This window comes from Taudactylus pleione, unplaced genomic scaffold, assembly GCF_031769625.1.
Source record: "Taudactylus pleione unplaced genomic scaffold, aTauple2 ptg000122l, whole genome shotgun sequence".
Lineage (NCBI taxonomy): Eukaryota > Metazoa > Chordata > Amphibia > Anura > Myobatrachidae > Taudactylus > Taudactylus pleione.
In genome coordinates, this window is record NW_028284524.1 from 5,904,935 (window position 1) to 5,919,363 (window position 14,429).

The following is a 14,429-nucleotide window of genomic DNA, read 5'->3' on the forward strand; positions in this document are numbered from 1 at the left end:
GCTCTTGTTGATATAGAGAAGGGGGTTATACGCTTTCATAAAAAATGGGAGCTCTATTTAGAGTATCTCTTCCCTCTGAAACGTTGGGATATATTATGAAGGTTTTTGAAAATACTTTCTGGACACTATTGCATAATATTACCTGAAAAGTAAGTTATATATCCTCATATAGGAACAAGAGTATTTTTGATAATGCCTCTTCCTGACCTCATCTACCTCTATCTATCTTTCCCCTCGTTTTCTTCATTTACACTTTCTATTCTATTATTTTCTCTTTATTTCTTTTTCTTTAATAAAATAAATTAGTTTGGTAATCGGAATTACTTTTGAGATATCTATTCTATCGGTCATATATTTATATTACAACGTATGAAGATAAGAATAACTGCGCTCTGGATCTTTTGTCAAGCAGCCTATTGTAATAACCCTAGCAGCTCCACTAATTAGGAGGTATCCCACCTATACATGGACATAAATAAAAAATATATTAATGGTGCGCTCCGAGTTATGTTAACTAGATGGTGTGTGGTGAAAAAGTTCCTTAATGTCAGATTGTAGAAGAAATGTTCCTTAGCAACCGATTAGCTACTATTGTCTCAGAAACCCTCTTTTCCCTGAACGGGAGATGTCTAATTATGTCCACAATGTTTCATCAAATCTCATGGAAGTCCAACATGATAGGTCTTGGAAGAATGTCTTAATAAATCTGTGGGATGTGTGTTCTTAATGGAATAAAAGTCTCACAGTGAATGCTTGTTAAATTCTGTAGGATGGATGTTCTGTTAAGGCGTACCTTCTTCTCTCTCCTCTCCACCTCAAATGCAATGCATAGGCACAGTATAAGGAACAGGCTATACACAATATTGCAGGTAGGTAAGTGATGGATGTACTTACCAAATTACTTTGTTCCTGCTGGTATCACTTGTCCCGGTGCTTGAAGAGGTCCACGATTGAGAGAGGGGTGGTTTAATGAGCAGTATAAAGGAGGCTATGACTCCAATGGAAAGTAAGGTACTATTTATTCCAGGATAAAAATATAAGACTCACCAGAGTCTAAATTAACAATAATGGGTTAAAGGTGAAGTCCCAAAAAAATACAAGGCATATATGTAATCCAAGTGTTAATATAAAAAGGGGGCGTGATACCAGCAGGAACAAAGTAATTTGGTAAGTACATCCATCACTTACCTACCTGCAATATTGTGTATAGCCTGTTCCTGATACTGTGCCTATGCATTGCATTTGAGGTGAAGAGGAGAGAGAAGAAGGTACGCCTTAACAGAACACCCATCCTATCGAATTTAACAAGCATTCACTGTGAGACTTTTATTCCATTAAGAACACACATCCCACAGATTTATTAAGACATTCTTCCAAGACCTATCATGTTGGACTTCCATGAGATTTGATGAAACATTGTGGACATAATTAGACATCTCCCGTTCAGGGAAAAGAGGGTTTCTGAGACAATAGTAGCTAATCGGTTGCTAAGGAACATTTCTTCTACAATATGACATTAAGGAACTTTTTCACCACACACCATCTAGTACAAATATAACCGGAGCGCACCATTAATATATATACATTTTTTTTATATATATAAATTTATATTACACATTATAACAATAATACGCAGTCCTTCAATGTTATTCTGCTGTATATTATACTATGCTACTGTTATTTTCTTTTTACATATATTAATACGGCCATATTTTATTGTACAAACCTACATTTGCTTTTTTATGATACCAATAAAAATTGTTTTCCAAAAAAAAACAACCCAAAAACCAGGTTGATTTTGTCTTTTAATTGACTGTTAATTACTTTAAAACATCGGTCAGTCTCGCACGGAACTCGTCGATGCCTGCAGTCCGCAGGCTATTACATTTATCCCCACATTTGACCCAGATCTACAGTAAAAGATCTGACAGATTGGGCCATAAATAAGTACCATACATTGCTGATGATGTTTGATGATGTGTGCTAACACAATCAAACATTTCTTTAATGGTTGGTAAAATGTTCTACAAACCCCGTGACCAAGTAATGACTGCTCTATCAGATAAAGCCCAGCACTTGGAAATGTTAATAACTATAAGTAGCTCAGTGGATGTTGGTGTTGTAGTTGAGTTTGTGTGCTGGTGGTTACTGAGGAAGGGGTTTAAACAGAAAGGCATGATCCACCTGTAACGATGGCGTAATGAATATCAGACTAAATAAACACAAGTTTAGAAGTACTTCTCTGTAAAAGTAAATATAGATATCTTTGTCGTACAATATTTTACAATTAAAGTACATCCATCATCTATATAGAGTTGAGGGAGGTGTTTTATGGACTGGATCAATAGAGCTGAGATTGTAGCCAACAAGTTCACATGGACAAGACATCACTGAGCCGTAAGCAAGTCCTCGTCTCACATTCTGATCGCTTACTGGGGAAATTACATCGCCATCAAATCGCCGGATTGGTGTGGGCTTCCTGCGGAAGGGTGGCTCAGGTGGGTGAGGCGTTTTGTGCTGTGGGTGAGGATGATGATGAGGTCTCTTCTTCCTCTTCTTTTTCTCCTTCCGCTCCTCTCTCTGCTTTATTTTCATTAACTGGACCCGGCGCTGCTGTCGGCTGATGATAACTGTTGGGGAATGCAGGATACTGGCAGATTAGTGTGGGTCAAATAACAGAAATATATAATATATTTCATTCTCAGTGCTACTATGATTTGTACAAATTGCCTCCAGAGAATGAAAGAAAGCATCACGATATAAATGGTCACTCACATATGTAGGAGAAGCCTGTACCATATAGTAGAGGAGCCGGTAGGCCTACTTACATGCATAAATATTGGGACATTGACAGAATTGTCATATTTTGGCCTCTATTCACCACCACAATGGCTTTGAAATTAAACAAACTAGATGTGCTTTAACTGCAGACTTTCAGATTTAATTTGAGGGAAATTACATCCAAATCAGGTGAACAGTGTAGGAATTACAAAGGTTTCTATATGTGCCTCCCACATTTTAAGGGGCCAAAAATAATGGGACAAACTAAACAATCCTAAAACTAATTTTCACTTTTTAATACTTTGTTGCAAATACTTTGCAGGCAATTACAGCCTGAAGTCTGGAACGCATAGACATCACCAGACGCTGGGTTTCATCCCTGGTGATGCTCTGCCAGGCCTCTACTGCCAATGTCTTCAGTTCCTGCTTGTTCTTGGGGCATTTTCCCTTCAGTTTTGTCTTCATCAAGTGAAATGAATGCTCAATCGAATTCAGGTCAGGGGATTGACTTGGCCATTACATAACATTCCACTTTCTAGCCTTAAAAATCTCTTTGGTTGCTTTTGCAGTATGCTTCGGGTCATTGTCCATCTGCACTGTGAAGCGCCGTCCAATGAGTTCTGAAGCATTTCACTGAATATGAGCATATAATATTGCCCGAAACACTTCAGAATTCATTCTGCTGCTTTTGTCAGCAGTCACATCATCAATAAATACAAGGGAACCAGTTCCATTGGCAGCCATACATGCCCACGCCATGACATTACCTCCACCATGCTTCACTGATGAGGTGGTATGTTTTGGATCATGAGCAGTTCCTTTCCTTCTTCATACTCTTCTCTTTCCATCACTCTGGTACAATTTGATCTTTGTCTCATCTGTCCATAGGATGTTGTTCCAGAACTGTAATGGCTTTTTTAGATGTTGTTTGGCAAACTCTAATCTGGTCTTCCTGTTTTTGTGGCTCACCAATGGTTTACATCTTGTGGTGGACCCTCTATATTCACTCTTGTGAAGTCTTCTCTTGATTGTTGACTTTGACACATATACACCTACCTCCTGGAGAGTGTTCTTGATTTGGCCAACTGTTGTGAAGGGGTTTTTCTTCACCAGGGAAATAATTCTTCTGTCATCCACCACAGTTGTTTTCCGTGGTCTTCTGGGTCTTTTGGTGTTGCTGAGCTCTCCGGTGCATTATTTCCTTTTAAGAATGTTCCTAACAGTTGATTTGGCCACACCTAATGTTTTTGCTATCTCTCTGATGGGTTTGTTTTGATTTTTCAGCCTAATGATGGCTTGCTTCACTGATAGTGACAGCTCTTTGGATCTCATATTGAGAGTCGACAGCAACTGATTCCAAATCCAAATGTCACACCTAGAATCAACTCCAGACCTTTTACCTGCTTAATTGATAATGATATAACGAGGGAATAGCCCACACCTGTCCATGAAATAGCTTTTGAGTTGATAGTCCCATTACTTTTGGCCCCTTAAAAAGTGGGAGGCACATATAGAAACCGTTGTAATTCCTACACCGTTCACCTGATTTGGATGTAATTACCCTCAAATTAAATCTGAAAGTCTGCAGTTAAAGCACATCTTGTTTGTTTCATTTCAAAGCCATTGTGGTGGTGAATAGAGGCCAAAATATGAAAATTCTGTCAATGTCCCAATATTTATGCACCTGACTGTATGTCAATCATCATCCCCCTATTCCTATACCGCTTTGTGAACTTATTGTAGTTGCAGCCCCATCTTAATTCTATAGACCTGAACATTAAGAACACAGCAGCAAAGTAACGAGAGTAGAGTAGGAAAGAAAAGGACTGTCAGCTCCCTCCAGTGGCAAAATTACTGCTTTTCCAGGGGCCTGGAGCCACCAAACTGTGTGCAATGATGGCAATGCCTGCCATCATCACTTTAACGAAGGGCAGCTAAGACTAAACAGTTTTAATGCGAATGCACAGGTCTCCAAGCAGGGAGGCCATGGTAGAATGTACTGTATCTGTGGCTTCCAATTACAATTTTGCTATGGGCCTAGTGATGTGGGCTCCTGGTCATTAAACTGTATTTATAGGGCACCACAAGTGGTCCGCAGCGCTGTACAGAGGGCAAAACAATAAGATAGTACAGGGTAAAACAGTACAGTACAATACAGTAGACAAATAACAAATAGAACAGCAACTCTCAACACAGCCACTGATGAAAGAGGTGCAATGGAAATATTCAGCTGAAGCTGAAACCTGCAGCTAATAGCATGGGTGCTGATAGCGGGTCTAGGTCGTCTGAAGAAACAAAAACAGAGGAGTGGAGTCCAGGGGCAGAAAGCCTTTTGGAGTTGGTGTAGAGTGTAGCTAGTGTGCCAGAGAAGTAGGTAATGAGAACAGGAGGGAGGAGGACCCTGCTCATGGAGCTTACAGTCTAAAGCAGAGGTTCCCAAATGCTGTCCTCAAGGCACCCCAACAGCTCAGGTTTTATATCCATGGTTGAGCACAGGTGGTTAAATAAAATTGACTGAGGTACTAATTAAGTCACCTGTGGTTAAGCATGGATAGCTTTAAAAGCTGGAATGTTAGGGTGCCAAGAGGACCGAGTTTGGGAACATCTGGTTAAAAGGGAAGGGGGCATACAGAAGACATAAGGAGTGAGCAGTGTAATGGGAGCTAAGGGCAGGGAGCAGGAGGGAGAGAATTGGAAAATGCAAAATGGGTGAGGTAGCCATGGTTAAGTGGTGGACGGATATGCTTTTATGAACAGGTGTGTTTTCACCGACCGCATGAAGCAATGCAGGCTGGGGGATAGTCTGATGGAATGGGGGTCATGTTATGTTTAACAAGTAGGGGCATCAGGAGTAGAAGAATAGCTGTTGCCCTATAGTTACTTTCAGAAATGGTACTATAATGACCATAACGACCATTTCTAAAATGGCCATTAAAGACTGGCTCCCTGTGCGCTTTGTAAATATTATAAAAAATGTTTTTTAAATGCTATGTATTCTACAAACCAAATTAAAAACAGTATCAAATTTGATTGGTTAAATCTTATTTTATTCTCAGTGAACAGAAGAATCACAAATATGTGAAAGTGTCTCTGGTCACTGGGACAAAATATACCTCACATAATGAAGGGGCTGAAGCTGATTCTCCCCTATCTACAGCACTTTCCATTTCGGCCCCCTCCTCTAACCGCTATTCAGTACAACAGAACTGGTCAGGCAGCCTGGACAACTGTTAAGCCCACTACACACGGTACAATGTGTAGCCGGCGATGCGACTCACGATTCGATGTACGACATATCGGGCGGTCCCCACACACGAAGCGATCCACTGTCTGACCGCCTGATATGCCAATCCCCACCCCGCCACATAGACTAGCATGAGATTGTCCATCGATTCTTCAGATCTCTTGTGCAGACAGGAAGATCTGGAGGAGCAACGGATGACCTCATGGGAGGGGCCAATATCATGCCCACACACAGAACGATATAGCTGCTATATCGTTCCAATCCGTCGAATCGGCCACTATATTGCTTCGTGTGTGGGGGCCTTTAGTTTTTACTTTGCAGAGACAATGTTGCTGCACTCTACAAGTCTGGTAAAAGTGATGGATGTTAACTTTAAATAACATAAGGCAGTAGAAAAAGTTATACAAAATACAAATTGTTTAAAGCCAACATGTCAGTGATCACTAGTGTAACACATTAACTTCCACAAAAAAATATAAAGTTATTGGAGATATCTGTCTTTGTAATCTGCTAGCCCTGTACAACAGTGTTTCCCAACCTCGGCCCTCAAAGCACACTAAGGCCCGTATTCAATTTGGAGCGAAAAGCCGGAATCGGCAAAAAAGTTTCGCCGATGACGTAAAAAAAAAACATTATAGAACACTCCAAAAAAATCTCTTTCATTTTGGGGGCAAAAAAAAAAAAGTTGGGGGACAAAGTTAAAAACTAGCAAACTAGACTCCAAGGAGGTCCTCAAGTATGCCCCAGGTGTTTTTTTCATTGCAGGTGCTTGCGGCAGGTGGATTTTTCACGATTTTTTAAACTTAACTTTAGCAACTTTAAAATATGCTGGCCCCCATTTTCAAGTACCCCAAATTTGCTGGGATAAGTTATTTTCTGCAAAAAACCTCCTGAATACTATTCTGCATCACGTTTAGAAAAACGCTATTTAGCAGCTATTGAGCCCGTTTAAAAACACCAAATACCTTAAGCAAGCCAAATCGGGGGGTATCATAGGGAACCCCCATGTCATAGCATCTTTTGGGGGGTATCAGGCTAATTTCCCAAAATCTGACATGACTTTCTGCTTGTTTCAGTTTCGCCGGGTCCCGTTTTCGTGTACTTTCAAATTGAATATGGGGATACACGATACTTTTCTGCATGCAAAACAGGCGAAGTAGGCGGAAAGTCCGGGAATCGACAAAGTATCGCGGGTGCGAATCAAATTGAATTCGGCTCTAAGGGGCTATTTATCAAGCAGTGAAAAGTGTGGAGAAGTAGACCAGTGGAGAAGTTGCCCATAGCAACCAATCAGCTCCTACCTATTATTTTATAGACTGTACTTGATAAATGCTACTTCAAAGCTGATTGGTTGCTATAGGCAACTTCTCCACTAATTCACTTCTCCACACTTTTCACTGCTTGATAACTAGACCCCTAACAGTAGAGGTGTTAATGATACACATGCTTGAGCACAGATGGTTAAATCAAAATAACTGAGGCACTAATTAAGACACCTGTGCTCAAGTACAGCTATGGACCGTTAAGCTGCGTACACACGGTACGATAAAACTGATAGTTTTGAACGATAACGATATCGTTCATATCGTTATCGTTCAAATCGTTCAGTTTTTGGCCCCTTCCAACCCACCAACAACCTGCGATGCGCGGGCACATATGGACGATAGCGGTATCATCCATCGCCCGTGCATGCAGGACAACTTGCTCGATATCGAGCAGGTTACTATAGGGATCGTTGATCGTGGGTCGTTATAGTCGTTGGTAAGTTAGTGGTGTGCTGGATGATCAATATTTATCAAATAGCACACCAGGAGGACGCAGGACGATCAGATAGCGATATCAATATAGTTGTCTGATCGCTCCGTGTGTACGGAGCTTAAGTGTGCCTTGAGGACTGTGGTTGGGAACCCCTGCTTTACAAGATCTGCTGCCTCCGTCTCATTTGTACAGATCAGTGTTTTCCAAACTCATTCCTCAGTGATCACTAATACCTCTTTTCCACCAAAAACCCGGGTCCGATCTGGGTTTTGAGACATGGTTCTTACCCAGGTCAGACACCATTTACACAGCACCATCGATCTGGGTTATTTTCAGGTCAGCCCCATTCACACTGAACCTGGGTCTGCCCAGCTAAACCTGTGAGATTATAAAAAGTGGGAGGTGACTGCACCACAACCATCAATCAGCTCATTTTAGGCATGACCCAGGTCGGATAACCCGGATTGCGCCGTTTACACAGCACCATTACCCAGGTCCATCCTGGGTCTGACCCTGGTAGCTACCTGGGTTGGATTGCCAGGTCACTTGACCCAGGTTATTTTTCAGGGACCCTTTTACACTGAGCAGCGACCCGGGTAGACCCAGCAAAAACCCAGGTTTTTGCTCTGGTGTACAAGGGGTATAACAGTGCATGTTTTCCATGTCTCCTCACAGAATCAAAAGTGAAATAATTAGCTGCACCTGTGGATCTTTTAAAATGTGTCAGCCATTATGGAATACACCTGTGGAAAAATGGAAACCATGCACTGTTAGAGCTCACTAATACTGGGCATACACTATACAATTATCTGTCAGATATCTGTCCAATCTGGCTGGTTGGAATGAAAATCTGGTAAGGACAGTGTAAGGCAGGTGCAATCTGACTGAGCCAGTTTAAACCCCGTGGTTGTTGTAGCAGTATACCTTTAATAACTTTGATGTTGGTGTCAATCATTAGTCTTAGCCTATAGGGTTCCTTGGGGGTGTGGCCTTGCTGGTATATTAGGTCTGTTATCCAAAGACTCAGCCTTTTTGTTTCTGGAAATCCCACCCTCCCTCCCTGTTTGTTGTGTGTTTGTTTATTACGTGTGTTGTGGCGGAAAGAATGGTAGTGTGGTTTTAGTTATACAAATTAGATGGGTGCGCTCTCCTTGTTCAATGATAGGCCTGAAAAGTCCCTACAGGGAAATGACACAGCCCGTCCGGGTGTGCTTTTTGCTGGAGAGTTTAACACCAATGGTGATGTGTTTGGCCTCTGTGTGTTTTGTGGGGAGTGTACCGTCCGCCACCATACTTAACTTTAAGCTTACAATCAATTTCAATGGGCAACATCTAATTATATAATTCGATAGCCCAAATTCAATATTGTATTAATTATTACTTATTAATAATCTGATGTCAAATAAATTTGACCTTTAATTTTAAATCCAACTCCTGTTGTCCCTGTGTTTATTTTTAGATAAGTTTTTAATTGTTAAGGGGTCTATTTACTAAGCAGTGTTAGGAGACAGAGTGAAAAGTGATAAGAAAGTGATAAGTTGCCAGCCAATCAGCTCCCAACTGTCATCTCACAGGCTGTGTTTGAAAAATGACAGTTGGGAAGCTGATTGGCTGGCACCTTATCACTTTCTTATCACTTTTCACTCTGTCTCCTAACACTGCTTAGTAAATAGACCCCTAAGTCTGTAAGGTATAGTGCACATATCAACCATAGGGAGTTTATGTATGGGAGCAAATGGCAGTTGATCACATGGTCTTAAACACTGGAAAACGGACAAAAAAACAATTGTTCATATTGGTTAAATTTGTGTATTTTTTTTTATCAATTTGTCTAGATGACCATTTTTGTCTGTTTTGCAGTGTTTGTGAGCAAATGTTCGATGCCATTTCCTCCCATACATTACCAGATTTTCATTCCAACCATCCAGATTGGACAGATATCTGACAGATAATTGTATAGGGTATGCCCAGCATAAGGAATGAGTTGGGGAAACACTGGCATAAATTGTCGGCTGGAGTAGGGTGGGGTTCATGCTCCGGGAGGTGGCAGCCAGGCCGGCCAAGCAGGGGACGTGGCGCTGCATAAGGGTGTATGGCCGGGCATATTACGCGATAATGGGGGCGGAATGGAGGTGCGGCCACAGAATTGCGTAATTTTGGCCCTGCCCGCTACACAATGCCGAGGTTAGCGACATTGTGAAACAGGGAGCGGGGTCATAATGACGCGATTCAGTGCGAATCGCGTCATCGCCCAAGGCGGTAGGTAGCCGGCCGGGAGGCTTGCCGGCTGAATCGGGAGAGTAGGTAAGTATGGAGGGTTTCCAGCACAGGATAAAATTAGCTTTCCAAGAATACATTTTTACATAACATATGGATAATCTATAATGTATTAATGAATCTAGCAGTGTTAAATAATTGCCATAGTCCCTCTTTTACTATTCTTGTAGCCTGAGATGCCACTTTAGCTCGCTGTGATTTGCTGTTTGCAGAATAAGGGGCAGTCATACCATATTCCTCTGTAATAGGGATTGCAAGGAGACTGATAAGATCACAAGTGAGGAACTAATGAAAGCACACAGAACGTTGTAAAATTGAATTATTACTATCTCTCTAATTGTGACTGACTGAAAAGCCATTTTATCACAGCAGAGATTGAAGAGATTTGTTTCTTACATGAAAGGACCCGGCAGAGCCATTTCTTAGCAGTTCTCATAGAGTTCAGTAGACATTTACCACGTACACTGCAGCTGCATGACTGGGTCTAAGGCATTCCGCAGGAAGGAAGAGTAGCTGATGTATGGGATAATGACTCCTATACATTACATTATGAGAGGATTACAAGTCACTGTGGAGTTCCAGCATTATAGAAAGACAAAGCACTGCAAGCAGGGTACTTTATAAAGAGAACGGAAACCCAAGATAATATGTAATGAGGGTCAGGTCTAGCAGACATAGCAGATCTATTCTAGCTCTCACGCTACACCATCACTTTTAACTTCAATTTTATGCTTAAAGGCAACATGACCTCTAGAGTAGTGTTTCTCAATTCTGGTCCTGAAGGACTGCTAACTGCATGTTTTCCAGATGTCCTCATGGGATCACAAGTGAATTAATAAGTACCACTCTTGGATAATTCTTTGTTAGTGCAAACACCTGTGCTCCAGATCTAGAAAACATGCACTGTTAGCTGTCCCTAAGGACCGGGTGTAAGAAATACTGATCTAGAGGCTTTTTGGTTCTTGTTAATAAAACAGACCATAATTGCCATTTGATTATTTTGAGTGGTGGTAACATGTGAGAGAGTGGATAAGTTCCTCCGCTGTAGGTCTATAGTATTTCCCCAGACCCCTCCTCTCAGGTAATGGTGCAGATTTCTAGAAAGTGTGTTTGCAGGGGGGAGATTCAGTCAGCAGAAATATAATGGGGGCGCATCCTAAGTAACGTGAGAAGCCAATGTTTTGGTATGGGGCAAGAGGAAATTGGTCAAAAGTGCCTGCTCGCTGCTTACTGTTTAGTACATTTTTAAAGTGGTGCATTTACAGTTGATTCCCCACAATCTCCGAAAAAAAACCCAAACAAGCTGCTCAGTATTATCATTTTTTATGAAGCAGCATTTTGTCACTCCCCACATGTCCCTGCTCCATGCTACCACTTCTCATAGTGTACAGCTATGGGTGTACCTTTACCTTTCCTGTGTCCAAAGGGGCCCACACTGTACACAAGTTACCCATATAGTATAATTAAGGCTTAGGAGTCTGGCTTCGGCACTGCAGAAATCAAGAGAAAATGGCTCTGCTGCAGTTTTCCTGAAGATTTGCACATGTGCAGGAGAGAAATGACAGGAAACATGGCGCGGGTACCAGAGTCTACTTTGCATCTGCACCACTAGACAGAAGGGTGCCAGCACAGAGACTGCACACGGCCCCCTCCTCTCTTAAACCACCCCTGTGTACAGAGCTGACATATGGGCAGGGAGTAACAGAGATTAGCATGCAATACGGGCTGTTAATGCTAGTAAATGGCCTGGTTACTATGGTAATCTGCTGAGTTACAGGAGCCTCTCCTGTTATATGGAGGTGGAGAGGGAATTTTGTTTAATGTAAGTCTATCAGCAGTGTCTAATATACAATAGAAGTCTTGAGGAGAAATGTATCAAACTTTCTAAACAGTGGAAAAGTTGCCCATAGAATTTAATTAGCTTTATTAAAGATAGTAAAAAGTTTTTCTTAACAAAGAGAAAAGAGAAAAATAAATAAAAAAGCCAATAAGAAACAACTTTCCCTTATACTATCGCAAAGTAAGACTAGGGGTATATTTACTAAAGTTAAGAGTTTTTAGAAGTGAAGATGTTGCCCATAGTAACCAATCAGATTCTACTTAACATTTAACACATACATGCCTACCCTCCCGGTTTTCGCGGGAGGCTCCCGATTTTTCGGGTAACCCCCCGCACCTCCGGAAGGGTAGGCATTTCTCCCGCATTCTGCTAGTGAAGTGGGCAGAATGAGGAGAATACCCGCTGCGATTGCGGGTCTCCGTGAAGGGGGCGGGGCTTAAGATGTGATTCTGCATGAATCACAGCATTTGGCCCCGCCCCTATGTACATTTTACCCAATCGCGGCAGTTTTGCCGCGAGGGGGCAGGGCTTAATGACGCGAATCGTTAGGCCCCGCCCCCATCGGCCCCCTGCTGCTTCTCTTACCCGGGCTTCTCCCGGGAAGAGATTATAAAAGGTAGGCAACGATGATTTAACAAGCACTTTCTTGAAGATAATAGCTAGAATCTGATTGGTTGCTATGGGCAACATCTCTACTTCTAAAATCTCTCACTTTAGTAAGCATACCCCCAGGAGTCCGGGGATCAATTTAATCTGTCAGCCAATCACAAATAGCTCACATGAAGGGGTTCCCGGGGGTCGCAGGTGGGTTATTTTTTGTATGGAGATTCTTTGGGTGTTTGTTTCTTTTTCCAATTGAGTTATTTGAGAACGAAGAAGAAAATAATATCCCCTCACAGCTCTCACTGGCTACCTAACAGACACAGGGGTCTATTTACTAAGCTTTGTTAGGAGATAAAGTGACTGCCATTTTTCAAACACAGCCTGTGACATGGCAGTTAGGAGCTGATTGGCTGGTACCTTATCACCATTCACATTTCTTCCCAAAGACTGTACACATGTCACAGCCCAAAGCCATCACTCCCCACCCACATCTGCACCCCCAAGTATGCTCTCACCCCCCACACCCACTGCCTCTCCCAAACCACCCATGCAGGGGCAAATGCAGGATTTCTAGAGGGGGATTTCCAAATGCTTGAGTTTAAAGCAAGTGTGGCAAGTCTAAAAAGAGGACATAATCAGCACTTAACCAGCTATAATATACGTCATACAAAGTATAGTGTATGTAGCAATTCTGACATATACAAGACCAGCGATTACTGTAAGCCATTAGATGCGGCAATAGGGTCATCCTGCCTGAGCTGAATGTTTTAATTTCAGATTACGGCACCATTCCAGATCATTTGAGCAAGTTCGAGAATCAAGGAGTGCAGCAAAAGAACTTTGCACTGCCCTGGACATATATGTAGGGATTGGTCTCCTTATGCACTGAATAGTGTATTAATAATTGATCCTATAGTATACATGGTCTATATAAGTGCACTCTTAACAGTGCATATTTCCCTAGTTGGTGCACAAGTATATTCATTACTGGCTCACACATTTTAATATATCAGCAGGTGCAGAGGCGGATTTAGACCTTATGGGGCCCTAAGCAAGACACCGATTTGGGGCCCACCCTTCCTCAGACAATCCATAACTGTTTCCTAACTTATTTTCCTGACATTATTTGTGGCAGGGTGGCTGCCACTGTTGCTGGTCCAATCGGCCAGGTCCCGGCACCTGCACAATGGAACTGGCAGGCACCGGGACCGGCGCATGTGCACTTGGGCATAACACCGGCTTCTAGGGACTGCATCGACTGCAGCCCCTAGAAGCCGTGTAGGCTGCCCAAAAGGCAGAGCAGCGACTTCCACTAGAAGCGACTCTCCACTAATTGCAGCCTGGACTGGTGTAAAGGCAGGGAGAAGTTGGGTTAGAGCTGGGGATAGAGGATAGTAAGGGCAGTCAGCAGTTGCCACAGTGCAGGAAAGCAAGGAGGGGGCTAGGGGTAGGCAGTGCTCGGGGTAGGGAGGGGGGCTAAGGTAGATATCAGCTGGCGCAGGAATGGGGGGCAAGGAGGGGATCAGGGGAAGGCAGTAATGGGAGTAGCTACCCCTGGGGATAGTGAGGGATGGAGGGGGTAATGGTAGATTACAGCTGGGGCAGTACTGGGGGCAAGGAGGGGGTTGGGAAAGGCAGTGCTAGGGAATAATAATAACTCACCAAATAATGGCGATGTAATCAGAGGGTGCCGCACCTTTGGGGGATCTGTATGTTATTTTGAGGGCACCTGGTCAAAAGGGGCTCAGAGAGTAGCGCCGGGCCTGGGGGAAGGGAGACGTAGTCTAACTGCGGGAAGTGTGGGGGAGGGGTGCGTTCTGAGTGATCACTCACCCCCCCCTATAGACATAGGAGACTGCTACGGCTGCTGCTCAGTCTCCCACTTCAGCCTAGCACACAACAGAGAATGCTGGCTGGGCTGCTGTG

General features: G+C 42.8%; 1 protein-coding gene across 3 annotated transcripts in view; it reads right to left on the reverse strand.

Annotated features, from left to right (window-relative positions):
- TMEM198 (transmembrane protein 198) overlaps window positions 1-14,429 on the reverse strand; it is a 36,251-nt gene that overhangs the window by 4,544 nt on the left and 17,278 nt on the right. For 2 of the 3 annotated variants that reach the window (XM_088472287.1, XM_088472286.1), the window contains one exon: window positions 2,434-2,630. In XM_088472287.1, the coding sequence (XP_088328413.1) occupies window positions 2,434-2,630 (197 nt within the window). The remainder of the gene's footprint in view (window positions 1-2,433; window positions 2,631-14,429) is intronic. The other variant, XM_088472288.1, reaches the window with a different exon arrangement.